The sequence below is a fragment of the Dipodomys merriami genome, unplaced genomic scaffold, assembly GCF_024711535.1.
Source record: "Dipodomys merriami isolate MVZ:Mamm:240054 unplaced genomic scaffold, mDipMer1.0.p SCAF_36, whole genome shotgun sequence".
NCBI classification, from domain to species: domain Eukaryota; kingdom Metazoa; phylum Chordata; class Mammalia; order Rodentia; family Heteromyidae; genus Dipodomys; species Dipodomys merriami.
In genome coordinates, this window is record NW_027205159.1 from 1,696,086 (window position 1) to 1,720,618 (window position 24,533).

The 24,533-nt window shown below is 35.8% G+C and overlaps 1 protein-coding gene across 2 annotated transcripts in view; it reads right to left on the reverse strand.

Moving 5' to 3' along the window:
• Window positions 1-24,533, reverse strand: part of Rev1 (REV1 DNA directed polymerase) — a 72,653-nt gene that overhangs the window by 29,080 nt on the left and 19,040 nt on the right. For both annotated transcript variants that reach the window (XM_069988524.1, XM_069988523.1), the window contains exons 3-6: window positions 23,232-23,358; window positions 12,242-12,410; window positions 5,616-5,768; window positions 2,415-3,118 (exon numbers count right to left, since the gene is read on the reverse strand). In XM_069988524.1, coding sequence (XP_069844625.1) covers window positions 2,415-3,118; window positions 5,616-5,768; window positions 12,242-12,410; window positions 23,232-23,358 — 1,153 coding nt within the window. The remainder of the gene's footprint in view (window positions 1-2,414; window positions 3,119-5,615; window positions 5,769-12,241; window positions 12,411-23,231; window positions 23,359-24,533) is intronic.

Sequence of the window (24,533 nt, forward strand, 5' to 3'; positions counted from 1 at the left end):
AAATCTATAATTTTCAGCATGTCAAAAAGTTTACCTATCATTTCTGTAATTATGCATGTTTTTAAGCATTTTGGTACAAGGAACTAAATAAGTTGATGACTGCTACTCTGTGCAGTTTACATACCTTACTTGGATAAAATAATCTAAAAGGCTATTAGCAGATGTATTAGGCTTACAGGTTAATTTATCTAAATTCTTACAACACTATGGAGGAGTTAATCCTATTATCCACATTTTACAGATCAATAATTAGCTTAAGTCATGTAGCCCACTGAGTGCCCAAGCTGGGATTTAACCCATAGGCCAATTTCAGTCTTCAAACTAGATATACTTTAGTATGTAACAAGTCCATAAAACAAAAACTTATGTACAAATGGAATTTTTCTTATTCCATTAGATCCTACTAAAAACCAGCCCTGCAGGAGATGAATTACATTTAAGGAAATATGGCTTCTGGTCACCCCAAGATACACATTCATTAGGGTTATTTTAATAGTTTTCCTTGTTTCTCTAAAATAACACAGATTCTAAAATAATTCCTAGCTTGTAAAAGGCTCTCATCTTACCAAACTTTTCTCTGATTAGCTTAAGTTAGTCTTTAAAATAGCTTTTAAATTTAAAGGGGGCTGGGAAAGTGGCTCAGTGGTATAGCGCTTGCCTTGCATGCATGAGGCATGCATGAGGCACCACATAAGCAAAAAGAAAAAAGCCGGAAGTGTGCTGTGGCTCAAGTGGTAGAGCACTCGCCTTGAGCTGAAGAGCTGAGGGATAGCGCCCAGGCCCAGAGTTCAGGCCCCAGGACCGGATCCCCCCCCCCCCCAAAATTTGATTTTGGTGCTACTAGTGATTTTTGGTATTTTAACTCCAAGAGTTAAGTTACTACATCTATTAAACTGTGACATGGCAATATTTATCTACTTTGTTGTTGTTTTGTGCCAGTCCTAGGTTTGAACTCAGGAACTGGGCACTATGCTTGAACTTTTGTGCTCAAGGCTAGTATTGGCCACAGCCCTATTTCTGGCTTTTTGGTAGTTTACTGAAAATAAAAGTGTTTCATAGACTTTCCTGCCTGGGCTGGCTTTGAACCTCAATCCTCAGATCTTAGCTAGGAACATAGGTATAAGCTACCATCAGATGCCTGGCTCCTACTTATAATTATATACAAGGTACCAATTTTTTTTCATGTTATTTTTCTTAAGCCTACAACTCCTGAGGCAAACATCCTTAATTCCTATCACTCATCTGAGAAGAAACCAAGACTCTTGAGAGGAAAACTACTGTCCTTGGCGCTCCTGCACAAGAGTGGCACAGGCAGGAATTGGATTCGAGCTAAGTCTACCTCTAAACTCATGTTTGGAGCTTCCCTTCAAGCTCTGAGGTACTTTAAGAAATGGTTTATAAAATAAATCTTAACAATTAGAATTCCATTGAATAAAAGTATTATGTAACCATAAGCAATTAAAAATTATTTTAAGCATTCAAGGAATACAGAATGTATAACCCCATTATCTACAAATATTTTCAGGTAATATAAAGATTTTCCATTTTATTGCCAACATAGAACTAATTCATAATAGTTCTTCAATGCTTTTAAAATTAAATGAGCTTCAGATTACAAAACCAAGACATAAGAATAAATACCTGAAACATTATTCTGGAATATTCATAAAGACCAAAAAAGCATTTTAACTAAAAACATGTAATAATAAGCAGTAAAATATAAACACAAAACAGCAGCAGTAACAGTGGCGAGGCCCTGAAACTCTGTAGGACAGAATCATCAGCTCCTCTCTGTATCTCAGTTTCCACAGCTATAAATTAAATGTTAATATAACATACTCTCAGACTTCGCTACTAACATACTCTCAGACTTCGCTACTAAAAAGAAAACAAAAACAGCAGCCAGCTACTGTCAGTTTGGTTTTGATGACAAGTAATAATAACGCAGTTAAGCAATCTATAACTTATATAGAGTCTCACTAAAAGCTTACCACTCTAAGTACAAGTCACATGTGAAAGTTATATAATTGTAATTTACATAACTATATGATTATATAGCTAATTATATAATTATATAGTTACTTTTACTAAATAAATTTTATTCTTATAGGTTAAGCACTGAATATAAAACACTAGTTTACATAGATCAAAACTTCAACAACTGATACAGTCTAAATGAGGAATCACAACTGTGTTACTACTTAAAATGACTTAATATTTTCACTTAGCCACAAATCTAATTCTTTTGAAAGTTAGTTAGAAGGCTTTCTATAATCCCTTATAATTACTGTAACTTATATAACCTGGCATTTCTAAAAAATCCCCTGAGAATTTAATATGAATCAAAATACCAATGAAAACTAAGAATGACACGATCAAACATAACTATTTAATAAAGCAATTTTAGTATCTACCTGTGTCAGTTACAACAAGGGCAGACCTGCATGTTTTCATTTTTTTTAACTTTTCCCTTCCTGGAAATATGCCACTACTTTGTCTTTGTAGGGTATTGACAAACTCAGTCAATTCACACTTCCATGTAGATATGTGATGCAGTCTTGAATGAGAATAGAAATCTGAAATAAAATTGCAGTCTGAAGGCTTGGATGGCACTGAAGGTGCTGCCTTGCTATAAGTAGGTACTAAAGAAGTGCTTTTTGTGCTTGAAGGCCCCTGAACAGTAGAATGGTGAGCACCGTTGATTTTAGTGTTACTGTGCAAAGGTGGTAAGAGAGAATTAGTTCTGTGTGGACTCCGCAAAACATCTGTATTTCTGGTGCTTTGTTGCAACTGCTGCAGCATGCAGTCTCTGAAGTCAGTGTCACTATTCTCAGCCCTCTGCTCCTCCTGGGCAGAGTCTGGAGAAAGCCTGCTGGCAACACTGTTGCCCACGGGCATCAAGCAATCCTGTGTCTTTAAGGCACCATTAGAACTATGAGTGTGTCCATTAAAAATTGCAGTACTGGCTCTGGAATGTGAAATTCCATTTTGCTTCCTTCCTGGAAGTGTCTGTTCCAGATCCACAAAACCAAAATCATTTGCATCTTCTTCATTCCAACTGTTTATTCCATTGACTTTGATTTCATTTTCAGTCTCAATCTTCTTAATTATGTGATTTCTAAATTAAAAAAAATTGAAGTTAATAATGTCTGAACTGAACAGTTAAAACCATAAACTTTATATTATTTTTGTTGGCCAAACCTAAGTATTAAAGGTCTCCAAGTACTTTTCCCACAAAAAATTAATTAGAACATATAAACTATACAAATATCTAGTCGAAACCATGATGCTTATGAGTACTTATTTTCTACACTTACTAAATACCTGCTAAATAAATATAAGTAACTTTGAAAAGCTGTATAAACCTCTACATGAATACTTATTCCTGGTTTTACAATTGTTTTTATGTAAGCCACTGTCTACCACATTAAATCCAAAACTACAAAGTTCTGAGGCCAATAAATCTTAGGCCAAAAATTATATTTACTCCGTAACAAGGTTAACTACTATACTGGTAAATAGGAATCAAGTATGTGTGTACATGGAGGGGTAATATGGTTAAAAATTTACAACAGAAAAATGAAGATATTCACCTTATTGAAAAAAATTATTTTTAAGAAAAGCATATTTAGAGCAATATTTAGATGCCAGACAGTCTGGAGTGGGTTTCCTGATGAAAGGGCCTATAAAAATATTATACTAACCTCATATCCTGTTTCTTCCATATGTTTTCTTAGTAACTAAAAAGTAAAATTCATTTCTACTCACAAAACTCAAGTAACAAAAACAAAAATCTGCATTATATTGGTAATTCATTCCATTAAGAGAGGTGCATAATATTAACCAATGACAGTTCAAGCACCAGATGAAAAAGTGCCATACACAGCACGAAAGCACAGGAGATTACCAGTATTACCTGGTTTTGTCTAAAATTCTTATCCCAATTCTTGCTTATCCCAATTCTAGCTATCAGAATGACAGTCTGACTATAAATGAAAAATCATATAAGTAAGGTACAAAATATTGCTACCAACTTCTGGATTGTTTTGGATTCTGGCTAACCATGTCATGAAATAATTTAGACAGACAATTCTGACCAGAACCAACCCAGACAGATCATCATGCCAGTAAAAAAGAAAAAGAGAAGGTAAACTAGAAATGATTTAAGGAAGGAAAGACAATCTGCTTGGTTAACATGGCAGAGAAATCCTGCCTCTTAAGAGAAAGCAAAAGAGCAACTTTCAAAAGAAATTTGTAAAATGTATTGACTATAACAGTCCTTCAAACCACAACAAAAAAAAGTGGTATCAGTCAAACATCTAATTTTGTGTGTGTCAAAAATATTAAGCAATCTAGCTGGGTGCCAGTGGCTCACGCTTGTAATCCTAGCTACTCAGGAGGCTGAGATTTGAGGATCACGGTTCAAAGCCAGCCCAGGAAAGAAAGCCCTTGAGTGGTACAATAAACCACTCAGAAAAACAGGAAGTGGCGCTGTGGCTCAAGTGGTAGAGCACTCGCCTTGAGCTGAAGAACTGAGGGACAGCGCACAGGCCCAGAGTTCAAGCCCCATAACCGACCAAAAAAATAATAATATTAATTAAGGAATCTATGCAACAGAAACATGAACTGGTAAGAAAACTTGTGTCACATTTATGTCTAATACTAATGTTATATACATTATTTCTGCACCTGTTTCCCAGACCAGAAAATTAACATTTACAAAAATTCTGGACTAGAAATATATGTTTATAAATCAAGAGAGTGTACTTATATGCTTATATTAAGAAGTAAAATCTATTAAGATTATTCTATCTAAAATTATGAACAGAGAATTTGAAAATGCACTTATGTATTTTGTACTTTTATTATTGTATGTTCAAAAAGATTTTGCATTCTTTGGAAAGATTTTATGTTGCTTTTTATGCTCTTTGTGACAGTATTTTAACAATGAAAACTTCTAAGCATAAGTACTAATTAAAAAATAAGTAAAAACAACAAAATTATAGAAGGTAGTGATTTTGAGTCCTCTCAGGTCAATTAAGACTCCTGAATATTTTTTTGAAAAAGCATTATCAACTCCCAATGCAAGCAATTTAATAAAAACTGATAAAGTTAATGACAATGAACTAACTACTTGATATACAAGTTAAGATAATACAGCAATTAGCTGTGAAACCAATTTACCCAGGAATATTGTCATTAAAGCTGAAATAGATATATAGATTTTTAAATTACTCATATGTAAGAATCTAGATTTTATTCCCAATTCTGTAACCAATTAAATTTCCACTGGTATAAAATATTTAAATTCAGAATTATGAATTTTGAAGTTGTCTAAACATGGAACACAAGAATATAGCTGGTATACAGCTCAGTTTTTGAAAAAACATGAAAAATTTTACTAACAATTTAAGACCAATTAGAATCTAAAGAATATTTTACTCATAAGACTTTAATTACATAAACAGATAATTGGAGTGAAGACATCCACATATACATTTCAACATGTCTACTATAAGCGAACAGCCAATTTTTATTATTGTTTCTATTTCCAACAAAAGTGGACTGCTAAACCATCAGTTTAGTTTTGTCATCCTTAAAGTAGACAAACTTACACCCTGTTGTTGAGCTGTTTGGCTATATTACTTGGACCTGGCATGGGATCCTCAGGTTTGCATACAGGATTAAAGTTGAGACCTTTTTGTGCACTGGACTGCTTGGTGTACAGCTGATAGGGAATGTAGGACAGGAGTCGTCCAGCTTTGATGCTAAAACAACAAAAACACACTGATTTAAAATTCCACACTTGGGCGAAAATGAATTTTTAAAAAATTAAGGTTCTTAGAAAAATAATTTTTTTACCATGAATAGGTCATTTGTTTTTCTAGTTTATTCTGTTTTGGTGGTCCTAATACACTATGACCTTATGTAACCATTAAAAAAAACTTATGCAATTTCATACATAAAAAGAAATAAGACCTAGAATTTTATAAACTAACAAAACCAAGACCATAAAACAGAATGAGATAAACATCAAGCATTAGCTGTATTAGTCTATATTTTAATCTTCATTAATCTTCATGACTACCATTTACTACTACTTTCCCTCTGGTAGAATTATTAAGACTTAGCCAGGCATCTGTGGCTCATACCGGTAATCCTAGCTACTCAGGAGGCTTAGATCTGAGGATCATGGTTCAAAGCCAGCCCAGAAAGGAAAGTCTGTGTGAGACTCTTATCTGCAATAAACTATTAAAAAACTGGAAGTGGCACTGTGGCTCAAGAGGTAGAGTGCTTGCCTTAAGCTGAAAAGCACAGGGACAGCACCAGGCCCAGAGCTCAAGTCCCACAATTGATGAAAAAAAAAAAAAAAAAGAATTAAGACTTTCTCAAATTCCATCTCAAATATTAAGTAAACAATAAGGACTCTCCATTTCCATGATTCATGTTAGGTATACAACTTTGGTAAACTAAAAAATACAGGACAAAGAATCTCAATTTTAAATATAATGAATAACTGCAATACTTAAATCAGGATTGTTAGAGACAAGAGATTTGAAGTCATGGACTCTACACACCTGACTCCAAATGGTTCTACATATCAAACACTGCTACTAAAATCCACGATAACCCCAATGATGTAATACCAGATGGTAGTGTCATTCCTTTTGTACTTCAACTCAAATAATTTGATGAAGCTCTCTCAAAGTGATTTTTGCTGGCTGATAAACTGAGTTAGATGGCTATAGATCTTTAAAAATGCCACTTTTACTACAAAATTTAAAATGACCAACTAATATACTTATTCAAACAAGCAGGTAAATAGATGAGTTTTTTAAATATTAGGAAAACTTGAGGTTTGTGGAGTTTTTTGTTTTGGGCAGTGTTGAAGTATAAATTCAGTCTTAAGCTGTCTAAGAAGGTACTCTCCGACTCTAGCTATGCCCCTAGCCATTTATGCTTTATTTATTTTTAGAATAGGGTACCACACTATTGCAGAGGGCAAGCCTGGACCACAATCCCTCTATTTATGTTTCTGCACAGCAGGGATGACAGATGCTCAACCACCATGCCTGACTTGCCTGAGCTATAGCACTTAAGATTCTTTTTTAAACCTAATATACACAGTCATCCCTTAAAATTATTTAGGAAAATAGCTAATAAACAGCAAAAAATGTTTCCTGTCTCAAAGACACAAAATTTTGCCAGGCACTGGTGGCTCACACCTATAATCCTAGCTATTCAGAAGGCTGAGATATGAGGATTGTGGTTCAAAGCTGGCCAGGGCTGGAAATTCCTTGAGACAGTTATCTCCAATGCATCACAGAAAAATGGGGAAATGGTGCTGTGGCTCAAGCGGTAGAGTGCTAGCCTTGAGCAAAAGGAGGCCAGGGACAGAGCCCAGTCCCAGGACTGGCAAAAAATAAAAATTCCAACATTTACATTTTCATAAATAGCACATCAAGTTAAAAAAAAAACACCTAGGTATTGGTGGCTCACACCTATAATCCTAGCTACTCAGGAGACTGAGATCTGAGGATCAGGGTTCTAAGTCCCTAAGACTCTTATCTCCAATAAACTACTCAGAAAAAGCTGGAAGTAGTGCTGTGACTCAAGTGGTGCAGCACTAGTTTTGATCAAGAGAAGCTCTGGGACAGCACCCAGGCTCTGAGTTCAAGCCCCAGGACTGGCACACACACAAAAAAAGACCAAACTATTTGTTTTTTTTTCTTTTTTGGTACTGAGGATCAAGGGAACAAGCACTTTGTCACTGAGCTACCTCCCAGCCTAGAAATGACTGCATTTTTAAAGAAAGAAGTACAATTTATAAACTGAGTCAACAATTGTGAATAGAGGAATTTTCAGGTACTTGAGAGTACAAAGGGCTTTTATGTGACACAAACTAGGAACAGTGAGACAGTGAAGCAGAAATCTTCAGGCTGGCTGTGATGCTTGTACCAAAGTATAAAATTTCCCACTTTTCTTTCATCTTCCTCATGTTTTCTTCTTACTGCTACTCCAGAAACTGATGTAGACCTTGCTCCCTTGTGGCCATCACCTCTGGTTTATTTTTAATCAGAAACATTAGTTTTCTGTCAGCCAGTCAGAGGAGCTGAAGCAGGGAAAGGTGATGTAGAGATTTCTCTTTAGAATTTAGAATACCATGTAAAAATGATGAATTGTTAAGGCTAAAGTAATAGCTTCCCTTCTGTTTACCTCTCATCTTGTAGCTTTCTATGAAGTCAACATTGTTCAATCCTGAGATTCTATGCTGGTAACTTTATCTAATCCAAATTATAGGCACAATGTCAGCTGTTAAAAAAGTTAGGGTCAAGTATCTATGTTCTTATTACATTATTGTAAGGATTTAATTTTACATATTAGCCTTCTTTTACAAATAAAGGACTGAATAAAGTTTCTAAATACTGACTGTAGAGATAAGAGACACAAGTGCTAATCTGGATATGAGTTGAAAGTCTTTTCCACTACAATGCTACTTCTCACTGTGGCTCTATGTATTGCATAGGACTGAGCAAGAATATTACATCTATGGAAGTGTCAGAATCAGAGAAAGCTAGACTTAAGACAAAAACCTTATACACTGTCTTAGAAACATAATTTTAGTTTGTGTCACAAGCATCCCACTATAAAATCTGTCCATGCTCTCCTATATTGATTACTGTCTATGCTTTGTATTACATTAGTATTCTTTTATCTCTTACAAATCAAGTAATCTGTCATATATGCTATATGTATCACTTCAAACTATGAGTCACTTAATTTTGGCTCATTACCAAGGTTTCAAATTATTATTATTCTTGTCAGCCATGGGGCTTGAATTCTGTGTCTGAGCACTGTCCCTGAGCTCTCAGCTCAAGGCTAGAGCTGTACCACTTGGAACCAAAGCACCATTTCCAGTTTTCTGGTGGTTAATTGGAGGTAAGAGTCTCATAGACTTTCCTGCCCAGGCTGGCTTTAAACCATGATCCTAAGATCTCAGCCTCCTGAGTACCTAGGATTACAGGCATGAGCCACCAGCACCCCGTCAAGGTTCCAAATTCTATACAGTAAATTTACAAAGTCAAAATAAATGACCACTATCAATTTACATTTTATCATTTGCAAACCAACAACCAAGAAAACACAATGTGATTGGCAATGACTAATAATTAGCTGGGCACAGTAATTCATATATATAATAGCCACTTGGGAGGCTAAGGAGAATCACTGTTCAGGACCAGACTTCTCAAGAAAAAAAGTTTTCAAGACTCCCTCTCAACAAATAAAAAAGATCTCCACAGATCTGTTGTCCCAGCTACACGGAAATACAGGAGTATCAAGGTCCGGGCTGTCCTACGGGGGAGGGGGTGGAATGCTACCCTATTTGAAAAATAGCGAAAGCATAAAAGGGCAGGGATGTGCTTTATGCAGTAGAAAACTTCTCTAATAAGCAGAAGCCATTAGGTTAAAATTTGCAGAAACAGGGGCTGGGAAGATGGCTCAGTGGTAGAGCGCTTGCCTCGCATGCGTGAGGCCCTGGGTTCGATTCCTCAGCACCACATAAGCAAAAAGAAAAAAGCCAGAAGTGGCGCTATGGCTCAAGTGGTAGAGCACTACCCTTGAGCTGAAGAGCTGAGGGATAGTTCCCAGGCCCAGAGTTCAGGCCCCACGATCCGACCCCCAAAAAAAGTTTTTTGCAAAAACATAAACTGATAGAAACTGGTACAGTTTTACATGCTAGTAATCCTTATACTAAGGATACAGAAGTAGATCACAACCACTGTGTAGCTTTAGCTACACAGCAAGATCTTATCTCTAAAGAAAGGACTGATTTTGCCAGTCACTGGTGGCTCATGCCTAATAAGCCTAGCTACTCAGGAAGCTGAGATGAGAATGTCACAGTTTGAAGCCAGACCGAGCAAGAAAGTCCACAGGACTATCTCCATTTAACTATCAAACAAACCTGAAGTGAAGCTGTGTCTCAAGTGGCAGAGTGCTAGTCTTGAGCAAAAAAGCTCAAGGACAGTGCCTAAACCCTGAGTTCAAGCTCCAGGTCCAACCCCACAAAAATAAAAGTAGCTAATTAAAGAAAAAGAGAAATTGGGGTATAAGAAGTAGACCTTTTGTCTAGCATGCACAGCTTACTGGGTTCAATCCCTAGCACAAGACTAGCAACAACAACAACAAATACAACAAAAAAATAGGCTGGGAATGAGGCTTAGTGGTAGAGTGCTTGCCTACCATGTATGAAGCCCTAGGTTTGATTCCTCAGCACCACATAAACAGACAAAGACAGAAGTGGTGCTGTGGCTTAAGTGGTAGAGTGCTAGCCTGGAGCAAAAGAAGCTCAAGGACAGTGCCCAGGCCCTGAGTTCAAGCCCCAAAACTAGAAAACAAAAAAGTTAATAATGCAAACCACTCTCCCTTTTTGCCCTACTGCCAGAAATTCATGTTTGTATTATCTTGATGTATTTTCATGCTATGATTTAAAGAAAAAAATACATATTGTACATAATATGTAATAAAAAATATGAGATGATTGAGTGCCAGTGACTTACACCTATAATCATAGCAACTCAGCAAAATGAGATTTTAAAGGATTCAAGTTTAAATCCAGTCCACTTGGAAAAGTCTATGAGATTTCATTCCCTTTTCTGTGTGTCAGTTGTGGAGCTTGAAGTCATGACCTGGGCACTGTCGCTGAACTTTTTTGCTCAAGGTTAGCTCAACCACTTTTGAGTCACAGCTTCACTCGAAGTTTTTGGATGGTTAATTGGAGATGAGTCTCACAAGCTTTCCTGTCTGGGCTGGCTTTGAACTGGGATCCTCTAATTTCAATATCCTGAGTAACTAGAACTACAGGTATGAGCCACTAGGACCTGGTTGTGAGACTCCATTTCTAAAACAACCAGCAAAAAAAGTAGGCCAGAGATGTGGCTCAAGTGGTTGAGTGCCACTGAGCAAGCCAGATGAGGAATTGCACAAAGTCCTGAATTCAAACCCCTATATGAGAAACAAGCAAAAAATCCTGAGATATTGTTTACTCATATGTTAATTATTGCCTGTCTCTCCAACAAGGTAAGCTCCACAGGTATTGAAGGGATCTTTTTTGTTTTTTTTTAATTTTATTTGTGAACATACTGTACAGAGGGGCTACAATTACATGGGCAGGATAATGCGTACATTTCTTACCAAGCATTGCACCCTCCTCCTTTGGTTTACCCTTCATATCCCTTCCCAGCCTACCCCCTCCCCCTCCACCCAACCATACCCCCCTCCCCCCCCACACCGACATTGTAAAGCTGGTTTTGACATGACATTTTGTACTTCTCATTGTTGCAACAGGTCCACCTGTATCCTTAAACAACTGGTTTTTCCCCATCTCCTCCACAAGTTATACTGACATCAAATATAGTGAAAGCAGGGGAGGGACATACAAAGCAACAAAGAGATAATCTTATAAATGCTTTAGAAACACATGCATGAAAGAAAAAAACATTAAAATACATATCTAAGGGTTCATTTTCCTGACCTCACATTATCTGACCTTTTTCGCTTGACTCATACATATACTAGATATTGCAAATAGGGGAAACCATGGGACCTATGTTTTTTTGGGCCTGGCTTACTTCACTTAATATAATTTTTTCCAAGTTTTTGAAGGGATCTTTTGTTTTGTTCAATGGTATTTCTTAAGTACACAGAATGCAACTCCTAAAAAATTCATAAACATTTGTTGCAGTTACATGCTTGGTAATCTGCTTCCTATACTGATTCCTGCTATTTGCTTCAGTCATCTTCCTTACTACTTGGCAGTGTGTATTATGCTATTGTTTGGATCTGGAGTGTTCCCCAAAAGTCCCTTGTGTTAAAGGCTTGATCATCATCTTGGTGTTACTGGAAAATGGTGACCTTTAAGGAAATAGGGCCTCTTTTGAAAGACAAAAACCATCTGAGCACTGGTGGCTGACCCCTATAATCCTAGCTACTCAAGAGGCTATAGAGAAGATTATGTTCAATGGCAGTTTGGGCACGAAGTCCACAAGACTCCATCTCCAAGTAACCAGCAAAATGCTAACTGGAGAACTAGTTTCGGTGGTAGAGTGCCAGCCAAAAGCATGGAAGTTGAGAAAGAGTAAAAGGTTCTGAGTTTAAGCCCAAGCCTAGCAAAAAAAACAAAACAAAACCCTGCATGCATATTCCAATTTTCAAGGATTTTATTAACTTAATCTAAACTTACCTTTCCACAATCCATTCTGGTCGAATTACTTTCTCCCCCTTCAATTCTTTGATTTTGGCATTAGGAAGATTTGTGGCAATAATGTGAGTTGTTTTGGATCTGGAGTAATACACATGATATTGACCTCCATGCAGCATCATTAACTTTCTCAATTCCTCAGCAGAAGGATCTGTGAAACCAATATTAAAGTAAGGTTTTACATACAAGGAAGCAGATTATTAAATGGTTAATCCCTAAATCCCTTAAGGCTAATTTAACAACCACCACTGGATCACTTTCTCCTTGGCTACATTGCCATAGAACAAGCTGAGAGGCAAATCCAAGTGTTGAAATAATGTGTCCTTTTTCCCAGCTGCCAGAGACAGCAGAAGAAACAAGTCTTCAAAATAACCAGTTGGTATACGGTAGCTCATGCCTATATTCAAGTACTTAGACTGAGATCTGAGGATTGAGATTCAAAGAAAGCTAGGGCAGACAAATCCTTTCCTCAAGACTTATCTCCAATTAACAAACATAAAAGCTGGAACTGGAATTACTGGTGCAAGTGGTAAAGGGCCAGCTGTGGGTAAAAACACTAGTAAGAACCAGAAGACCTAAATTTAAGACCCAGTAACAAAAAAATAAAATGAATCAGCTGGGCACTGGTGGTTTATGCCTGTAATTCTAGCTCCTCAGGAAGCTGAGATCTGAGGATTAAGGTTTGAAGAAGTACAGCAGTGGTGGCTCAAAGGGTAGAGTGCTAACATTGAGCACAAGAACTGAAGGGCAACACCCAGCCCTAGAGAGTTCAAGCCCCACGACCTGCAAAAAAAATAAAAAAGAGCTTGATAAGAAAAGTACTATTACCTTAACTCATTTAACTGAACCCCCTCTGTACATTATTTTTTCAATAAAAGACATAAAAAAGATTAAAAAGTACAATACTGTATGTGATATTGTATACTATATATACATTTACAGTATTGTGAATATATATAGTATTATACTTAAGTATATGTGTGTAGTATATGTATGTACAGTATCATGCTTAATGATAAGTATGTACGTTTAATAGAAACATAAGATAGTATAAAATTAAAAAAAGAAAAAAGAAAATTTTACCACGTATAGCCTATTTTAAAAAAAAAGAAAAATAATAATGTGTATGGAGTTTCCAAACAACTTAATCCACTAACTTCTTCAAGATAATATAAGGTAGCTCATAGCTAGTAATCCTAGTTTCTCAGGAGGCTCAGATCTAAGAATCACTGTTCAAAGCCAGCCCAGGCAAGAAAGTCTGTGAGATTCCTATCCCCAGTTTAGCCATCAAAAAAGCCAGAAGTGAAACTGTGGCTCAAGTAGTACAGCAGAGCACTAGCCTTGAGCACAAAAGCTCATGGATAACACCCAAATCCTGAGTTGAAGGTCCAGGCATGGTACCAAAACAAAACAATAAGCGATTATTCAACCTTATAAGTAAACTTAGTAGTAGACTCTGTTCTTAATAATTAAGCTTAATTTCAATTTTTTTTGGGGGGGGGGTCCGGTCGTGGGGCCTGAACTCTGGGCCTGGGCGCTGAGCGCTGTCCCTTAGCTCTCCAGCTCAAGGATAGCGTTCTACTACTTGAGCCACAGCGCCACTTCCAGCTTTTTTCTTTTTGCTTATGTGGTGCTGAGGAATCGAACCCAGGGCCTCAGGCATGCAAGGCAAGCGCTCTACCACTGAGCCACCTTCCCAGCCCCCCTTAATTTCAATTTTTATTTAAGAAAATATTTAGGAAATTCATCAAATAGTTTATAAGGATGAGAGTATAAAATTATATCAGTATAAAATTATATCAAGGGCAAAAAAGTACAAAATAAATTTGACTAAGAAACACTTCTTTTCTAGTTTGTTTCATATTCTAAATAAAACTACAGGTACAATCTTAAACTTGTGAAAGTTTTTTTAAAAAATCAACATGCTTTCTACTTTCCATGAACAAAATGTGATCCACTGAAGTTATGTTATGATCTACATTTCTAGGATCACATTAAACCAATTATTTTTTAAACACTTTCATGCTTTTGTTACCTTTCATCCTAATGAGTGCTCTAAATCATACCTCCCCCATCAACAATCGTACTCAGGAGAGAAAGCATCCACAGGAGCCTTATTTGTACCTTATTATTCAACAATAGATTTTCTTCAAGCCCAAGCAATATAGGTCTAAGGGTTTAAATAAATATTTTTTAGTAAGACTACTAATCACGTTGTTTTACTCTTTAGTAGAAACCCCTTGTGCCACCTATAGAAGTTTGTCTAATTCTTGGCTTTTTTTTTTTTTTTGGCCAGTCCTGGGGCTTGAACTCAGGGCCTGGGCACTGCCCCTGAGCTTCTTTTGTTCAAGGCTAGCACTCAACCACTTGAGCCACAGCACCACTTCTGGCTTTGTCTGTTTATATGGTATAAGGCTTCATGCATGTTAGGCAAGCATTCTTACCACTAAGCCACATTCTCAGCCCTTGGTAAATCTTATAGTATAGAATTCATTTAACGTTATTGATTACAAAAACTAGAGCTATGCAAAAGAAATATGTGCATCACAACACAAGCCACATGCTTAATTTAAAATTTTCTGGTAGCCTCATTAAAAACATTAGAAAGGTAAAATTAATTTTGTAAAATTTTATTGAACTCAATTTGAAATGGAACTGATAAAAATATAACCCAAATTCAGTGTGAATTTTGTACTTAAAATTGAGACTACCCCCATTCACAGTGCTTTAAACATTGAGTTAACATTAAGCCATCAGTAACCACTAAATTGGAAACTGAAACAAAATAAATTGAAAATATAATAGTTTTGAATAAAATACATTCAAAGCTCATAATGAAAGGATTTTAGAGGTTAAGGATCACAAAAACTAAACTATAATATCACAAGGATTTAATGTAAAATGGTGGAAACTAAATAGCTAGACAAGCAGGAATCTAGTTTTTTCCTCACAATTAAGGAACATGGATCATCTCACAAAAATGAGCCAGGAATAATAGCACACATCTCTTAATTCCAGCATTAGGATCACAGTGGAAGGCTAGTCTGTGCTACATAGTAAGATCCTGTCTCAAAAACAAAAATCAAAACACAACAATAAAAATTACTGAAGATTAGATAATATATGAACAGAAATACCAAATCCAATAGAGCACAAAAAATCTAAAAAGCAACTTATAAAGTCAATATATAATTATCCTGAACTAATTCTATTTAATAATTACAATCAAACATAATTGTCCTCTAATTATTAAGATGTGTCAGGAATACATTAACTTTGCATATATTCATAAAGTACTTGTCTATCACCTACTACTCTTTGAAATCTAAGTCTTAAATCCATCCTAGAAATTTGGAACTGGAAAGCCTAGAAAGTTCATTGTCCTTTTCACTAGATGAAGAGAATTAATTCAAGTTTTAATGTTTTTGCAAATTCTTCAGTGTGGACCAAGAACACCAATTTAGTTAAAGTTCACATAAACTAATGTATTAGACAGACCTAGGTTTAATCTTGGCTTTACCAGCTTTTAGTTGTCTGATTATAGTCATTACTTAATTCATTTGGGCTCCTCTTTCTTCAATAAGTAAAGCTGTAGCAATGAAATAAGTCTGGCACATAGGAAGCACTTGATATGAAAACTGCTGTTACTACAAATTAGAATATTAGAATTCCTCTCAAATAATGTGTATGACATGATGTTCCTGCTCTGCATCATAAGAAAAACAAACAGGGCCAGGAAGTTGGCTCAGTGGTAGTGCGCTTGCCTTGCATGCATGAGGCCCTGGGTTCGACTCCTCAGCACCACATAAACAGAAAAAAAAAGCCGGAAGTGGTGCTATGGCTCAAGTGGTAGAGTGCTAGCCTTGAGCTGAAGAGCTGAGGAACAGCTCCCAGGCCCAGAGTTCAGGCCCCATGACCAGACCAAAAAACAACACACAAAAAAATGAAAAACAAACATAGAATGTTACTTGGTAGCTCTGACTTCCAAATAAAACCAGAACTGTTAATAGTATGCTGTAGATTACAGCCAGGAATCACTTTTATCAACTAAAAAGCCTAGTATGTATAGTAGTTGTCAACTACCTTTATTTTGATTTCTAAAACATTTTCAAATAGTATATATTTCTCTCAAGTCTATTTCTTTAGTAGTAAAGCATACATGGATATTTTTTATTTTTTTATGTTAGTTGCACAGTTTTATAAGGTTAAAAGAATATAAATAACTGTACGTTTGTATGTTTTTTTTACATTCAATACCCTCCAAAGATGTCTGGAAGACAGGTTCCAAAACCATGAAATCTATGTAACATTAAGCACTATGTGATACATTGTCTTGTCATACAATCTACTACACATTACTTTTCTTCCTGGTATTGAAAAGCTGAAATTATTTTCTGTTTACTTGTTTATTGTCAAATTCCCTGAACATATGTTCCTCCAGTGAGCATATGCTTACCTTATATGTTCCTCACACAAAGCAGCTTAGTAAATAGTTATTGAATTCATTAATATCCTCAGTGTATCCAAGTGTATCAAAGGCTCTTACCTGAAGTTTACCCACCTAAAAAAAGTACAAGGAGTAACAATACTTTTTCGAAAGACCAGTTCATTCACAAAATAGATATTCTAAGTCAAATTAGTAGGGGATAGATACAAGGCAAAACTGACTAGTTTCAAATCCTAGTTGTCAACTTGTTAACTGTATGAACCTCACGTAAGTTGCTTAATTTCTCAGAGTGTCATATTCTGCATAAGTAAACCAGAGGTTAACATATGTGACTCAATAGGACTGCTATGGGGATTAAATAAGTCTAAAATTACAAATTACTAAGGAAAGTAAGTACCTTGTGCAGATAGTAAGATTATGTCACCTATTAAGGTATTATAATGTTATCAGTAGTGTTATTACCATCTTATCCCCCAGCAGGAAGGAACAAAAAGCATCAGGGCTGATGTTACTCTCAACTCAAATTATAAATTTTTTTAATCTCCAGTCTCTCCTACAAATATGATGATGGGTTGCCCATCCCTCAGTATGCTTTCACTCAATATCCTGATGTAATGAAAAAATAACAGAAAATCAAAACAGAAGTAGCCTGAAGAAGTATCTTCCAAATCCTGCAGTCACACCCAAGTGTCAGAGCTAAAGGAGCCTTCAGATATCTTAAGTCATTTCATTTTTCCACAGTGGTATACACTAGCCTTATCAATGTAAACAGATTGGACCAAGTCAAATAGTTAGCAAATACAATTAACAACCCTATAATCCCCATTATACATCCTTCTTATTACTTTTAAATAAGTTATAATACAAAAACTACAATATTCTAACCTACAAAATCATACCTTCAGATTACCACTGACATCTTAGTAAGGACCATTTAAATGAGGTTCAGGATCTCCAAAGGTGACTGAGTTTACCAGAAAAAAAAAAATACAGCATTGTGCTCATAAACTAATATGTGTAATTGAAACTCCTTTGTATAGCTATTTAAAGACAGTAATACATATATATGTATACACATGTATATATGTACACTCTGCATATATGTATAACATACATGCATATATACATGTGTACACACATATATATATGGAGAGAGAGAGAGAATAGGATTTTAACATTTATTCTAAAATTTATATGGAAAGACACAGGCCCTAACACAGCTAAACCAATATTGACAAAGAAGTAATGAGAAGAGTATTTCTGATATACAAAAAGTACTACAGAAGCCAGTGGCTCACGCCTGTAATACTAGCTACTCAGGTGGCTGAGATCTGAGGATCATGGTTCAAAGCAAGCCCGGGCAGGAAAGTCCGTAAGACTCTTATCTCCAGTAAACCACTAGAAAAACCAGAAGTGGCCAAGCAGTAGAGCGTTCACCTTGAGCTGAAGAGCTCAGGGACAGTGCCCAAGCCCTGAGTTCAAGCCCCACAACTGAGCAAAAAAAAAAGTACTATAGAATAGTAATTTACACAGTGTAATGCAGGTGAAGGAATAGACATATCCATCAATGGGACACAGTAAAAAAAACTCAGAGACAAGACTCATTCAAATATGTCCAAATGATTTTTGGCAAAGTTATTAAAAAAAAAAAAGGAAGAGGGGTCTATAGTAAATGGTATTAAGAAACAAAACAATATCACGAAAATGGGTAATATAAACATAAAACCATAAAAACCTTAGGGAAAAAATACAGGGAAGATCTCTGGGATATAGAACTTAGAAGACTTTAGGTTTGAAAATATTCATAAAAAGATGGATAAATTATATTCATTCAAATTGTAAAAATTCTCTCTACAAAAAAAAAAAACCTACACCTAGAAGATGAGGGACAAGCTACAATTTACAGAAAATATTTACCAGACAAACATAACAAAAGAAGGGTACAAGCCAGGTGCTGGTGACTCACATCTGTAATCCTAGCTACTCAGGAGACTGAAATCTGAGAATCACAGTTTGAAGCCAATCCAACAAGGAGAATCTATGAGACTCTTATCTTCAATAAACTACAAAAAGCTGGAAGTAGAGCTGTAGCTTAATTGGTAGTGTGCTAGCCTTGAGCATAACAAGCTCAGGGACAACACCCAAGCCCCAAACAACAACAAGGCTCTCAAACAAACAAAAAGCTTCAAACAACCCACTTAGAAAATATAACAAAACAAAAACACGAGCAACTATTTCATCAAATAACTATTTCATCAAATAATACGTTAAACGCTGTTCACCACTATTAACCACTGAAATTTGAGTATGAATTTGAGTATGAATTAAGTGTGAATAGTGAGGATATTTTGGGAGGTTTTGGAAACTAGGAGTTAGGACCTAGCTAGAAATAGATCACAAGGGCTATGTCCCCAGGAGTTACATTTTGCCCAGTTTCTTATAGCTCTCTCTTTGGCTTCCTGTTCTCCAGGAGATTACGCGCAGCTTTTCTCCACCATACCCTTCCAACATGTTGTTTCTACCTTGTTGAACACAAACTAAACCTCTAAATCAGGAGCCAAAAATGAATCTTTCCTGTTTTAAAATTGTTTCTCTCAGCTACTGGTTATGGTAAACAAGAAATAAATGCAAATACAAGAGGGAAATACTACAGTACATCAAAAAAAATTAAAACCTAGTCTTACCAATACTGGTGAAGTGGAGCAACTGAAACCACAATGGACTATTACTTCACACCTACTAAAATGGATAAAGAACATTAAATGCTAACAAGGATGAAAACAAAGTAGATCACTGATAGATCACTGGTGGAATTATATAAAAAAAAAAACCATAATCTCTTTAGCAAAGTTTGTCAGATACAAAAACTAAAGATGCAATTACCATGTAATCTACTGTGTGCACTCACATAGCAAAAAAGGAAATAAGCTATATATTCTCTAATTGGCAAAGTTTAATTAACAAATTGTGGCACATCCATACTATGAATTACAACCTGACTTTAAGAAGGAAAAAAACTAGTAGTGATATGATAAAAAGAAATGCTGTTAAAAAAAAGCAACCCTCAATCATTACATACTGTATGTCTTATTTATACAACAGTTTTGAAATAACAAAATCAGAAATAAACACTACTAGTGGTGCCCAAGAGTTAAAAGAAAGCTGAGAACAAAGCGAGGGGCAATGAAAATATTAGAAATGTCCTGTACCTTGACGCATCAGTGTTAATTTCCTATAGTCCTCTATTCTACAAAATGTTACCATTGAGGAAAAATGGTAACGGGTTCACAACACCTGTGTCGATTATTTCTTATATCTACTTACATAAATACCATTAGTTTTTTAAGTTTAATAAAAAATAGGATGAGAGATAAAATCACCCTTAATAAGGAAAGTTAACCTATTTAGGAGAAAAAGAGAAAAGAGCATTGGCTGGTAGAAAGGGATATTATAAGCTCAAGTTACTGAACTACCTAGATTAGGGCTTGTGAAGAGGTATAGGTGGTAGTATTTGGGAGCCCTAAATAAATTAAGAAAATCTGCAGGAAACTTGGCTACGAAACAGAACACAATTCCTCACTTGTCTTACCACAACTCTATAAATGTTCTTTTTTTCCCCCTTTTTACCTACTATGCAGCCCAGACTGGCCTGGACCACAAGAGCCTCTTGTCTTAGCTTCCTGTTAGGATTTAATGCTCTGCCTAAAGTACTATTCTTTTGTTGACTCATGGCATAGAAGTGGTTAATTCTTCTATAAAGTTACAAAGTATTCACTGAATCTGAAATTTTTGCTAAAAACAGTAATTTTGTCTTACCACTATTTGTATATCACTATAAATTTCAGCTTAACAGAATTCTGTAGTTACTATGTAGCACAAAACTAGTGAGAAAAATTTAAAAACAGATAATTATCACTATCCTGAAGGGGATAATAAATTCAAATAGAAACTATCTTACAAGTCACACAAAAAGGAATTGCATATTCTCAATCAAGGAGGTGATTTCTCTCTTTCACAAAGACTTTCCTCTGCTTACTTTTATGTGAACTAGAGTGTTCTCAAGAATTAAGGAACTTCACAATCAGTTAATATAGCAACCAATGTTTATTTTTTAATCTCTTAATAGCACATATGAGTCTATGAGCCTTAAATTTGCCAATATATACCTACATGCATTATAGATGTCTAACAGCATATACTCTAAGATAAATTCTAAGATTAAAATTATTATCAATACTGCCTAACAAAACTTTTAATTGCACCCAACATGGTCTACCCTCAGTGAGCTGGGTGAATACATTAATTCACTAATATTTAATTCAGCTAATGTATCTGGACTGGTTAGGATCAGATGATAAGCAGTGGCAACTATTGAAAACCATGTAGTTCCTGTTCTTATCTAGTAATAGGTAACTATCACAAAGTCTAATAAGTACTAGGATGTAGACAGACATACATAAGTTATAGCCCCAAAGAAGCACATGAAATCATCTAAATCAGTATGAAGACAAACAAGGGGAAGTTATATGTGAACAGAAAAATTAAAGATAAGCACGCTATCACCCAGCTAAGAAGAGAAAATGATACTGATTGACACAAATATTTGCAACCATCATTAGAAAAACAAAGAAAATAAAAATGTTAGGAGTAAAATCTGATAACCAATAAACAAGTGCTGACTTTATAGATTGGAAAAAATAAATCTAAGCTGGCCAAGGAAACCCACAAAGAGGTTACTTGGTGCCAGTAAAATCAACAAAAATTCATAAAATGGATATACTGGGTACCTCCCAAAGCTGGTGGGGTTTCAATCTTAATATGGTTAAGTTTGTAGCTGAAACTCTATAGATGTAAATTACAATTTCCAGTTATCTTCCTATACCATACAGAGGACAAATTACCCAATCCTTTCCAGATAGTAGACTCAAAGACCACAGGCAACACTTGTAGGGAAGGAGATGAAGAAACAATGAGATTAAGTAAATCTCTACTCCCTTAACTGTGAGAATTCTAACCCTTTCCGTACCCCCTTGACAACCAAAATGTTTAGAGCTATTTATATCTTTCTCCAGGCAAGAAAAGCAAAACATTCTTCTCCGGTAAATCACAAGCATACAACCTACTTATCCACAAAAGTAGTCATAGATAATCATAGTTGGAGATTTCCCAATGAAATGACCCTATTAGATCCTCCCAAAGTGCAGCTCATAAGTCTCAACCCACACACATACAATGAGCTCCAGATTAGCTGTTCAATCAAAATGTATAGCTTTCTATTTTTTAATTTTAAAACTCATTTACTATATTTTTTTCTGTATATGAGTTTTAACTCAGAGCTTTGTACCCACTAGAAAAACACTCTTGCTGAGTTGGCTCGTTAATTGGAGATAACTATGTCTCAAATTTGTCTGCCCTAGCAGCCTCACTCTGATTCTCCTGAGTGGCTAGATTTATAGGCAGGCAAAAGGCACCACTATCAGCTTGTTATGGTTTCTTCTTTTTCTTTTTTTGTACTGGGGCTTGAACTCAGGGCCTTGCCCTTCCTAGGCAAACTCTATGTCACTGAGCTGTATAGTCAGCTCTTTTTGATTCTATCATTTTTCAAATACTGTAATCTCAACTTTTGCCCAGGCCAGCTTGGACAACATCCTGTTTATGCTTCCCACATAACTGGGATTAACAGGCACATGTCACTGCGCCCATTTTTTGTTGTTAAGATGAGATCTCATGAACTTTTTGCTCAAATCCTCCCAATGTGAGCTAGAATTACAGGTATGCACCAAGTACCTGTTTCCACTCTGGTTACTTCTTAAGAGAGGGTCTTGTTTTTGGCCAGGACCAAGATCCTCTCATTTTCCATTTCCCACTGTCTCTGGAATGACAGGACTGTGCCACATCATTTCCAGCTTTCTTCTGTTCAGATGAAGTCCAGTTGATTTTTCTGCCCAGACTGGCCTGGAACTTTGATTCTTCTAACCTCATTCTCCCAAGTAGCTGAGATGCCAGGTGTGTTCTACCATGCCCAGCTACTGGCTGACATAAGGTCTGTTGAACTTTAGCTCAGCCTGGTCTGGAACTGTGATCCCCCTGATCTCTACCTTCTAAGTACCTTGAACTATAGCCAAGAGTGACTAGTATCCCATTTCATTTAACTTTCTGGTGTTCTACCACTTCAGACATACTTCCACTTGTGCTTTTTGCTTGTAAGTTGGAGTTAAGAGTTTCTTGGATTCGTCTGCCTGGGCTAGCTTTGAACCAAATCCTCTGATCTCAGCCTCTTGAGTAGCTAGGATTACAGGCATAAGCCACTTGCACCAAGCTCATTTAATTTATAAACAATATGCTTTGATAAAAATTAAAGGTAGGGTGGATGAGAAAAAAGAATGAAAGAGTACCTAAGCAAAGTTCTAATTTTACCATTTTAAAGTCATTTCTATATATAACATAGAGAAGTTCAAAAAAATTCCTCAGTCCTAAAAACATATATTCCAAATTAGGGTACCTAATAAGCAAAATGTACTCAACCTGTATATCCATTAACATAAATGGCAACTCCACTAAAAATCTCAGATGAAGTCTCATCCTTTTGCTTAGCAGCATCTGATCGAAACTGTTCATCCAATTTCTGGACCTTGGCAGCCATATACCCACCCTAGAATCAAGGGGGGGAAAAAAGAGAAAAAGGTAAACAAGTCACAAAAATTCAACTCTCATTCCATCCATTAATATTAAGTGAAGTAAGCCAAGCCCCAAGAAACATAGGTCCCATGGCTTCCCTTATTTGCAATAGCTAGTATATGTCTGGGACAAGCACAAACCATCAGATAAGATGATGTTAAGCGAAATGAACCTCAAGATAGGGACACAAGTGTTTTTTTCTTTCTTGCTATTGTTTCTAATGTATTTATAAGGTACCATGTGATTTTTTTGTTACTTTGTATGTCCCTCCCCCATGGTATAACCTCTGTTTTCACTGTATTTGATGTTGGTATAATTTGGGGAGGGGAAGGGAAAAAACAAATTGTTTAAATAGGGATACAGGTTGACCCATTGCAACAATGAGATGTACAAGACACTATCTTGAAAAATGAACATTACAATTTATAGCTGAGGAGGTGGGAGGGAAGGGATGGTAGGGAAAAAACAAAGGAGGAGGCAACAATGCTTGGTAAGAAACCTACTCATTATCTTGCTCATGTAACTGTAACTCCTCTGTACAGTATTTTTCACAATAAAAAACTTATTTAAAAAAAATTACATAAGCAATCTTATTTTGTGCTAGTGGCTAGGATGAAATGATGACCTCCTAAACATGAACTACAAGTCAAGACAATAAATACACTAAGACTTTTATCTATCAATTCTATTTTTTAAAACATTTTATTGCCTCTTGAGGATGTTTCTTTTAAAAAGAGAAAAGATAAGTCAATACTGAATATCATAAAACACCACTCCTAACTACAAAACTGAGCAAATTACTTCAGAGTTTAAATCAATCATGTATTTGGCAAATGGCTTAAGAGTTTTAGACTATCTTCTACTTTCTCCTACACAGGAAGCTTAAAATGAAGCAGCTGACCAGCAGTCTCTATAAATAGGAACAAGAATACAATGAGTAATTTAATGGCTAAGTTCTGGAGCTTATCAATCTATCTGGTAGTAGTTTAACCTTCATTAGGTAACTTTAACTTCAGAAAAAACATATAAAGCTATCATTTAAACACTTTGACAATTATGAAATCAGTCCCAATTTTCCTAAACCACGGATAATTAAGTTTGTTTTGAAATATCAGTGCCAAGAAAATACTTATTTACAAAATGTGAATC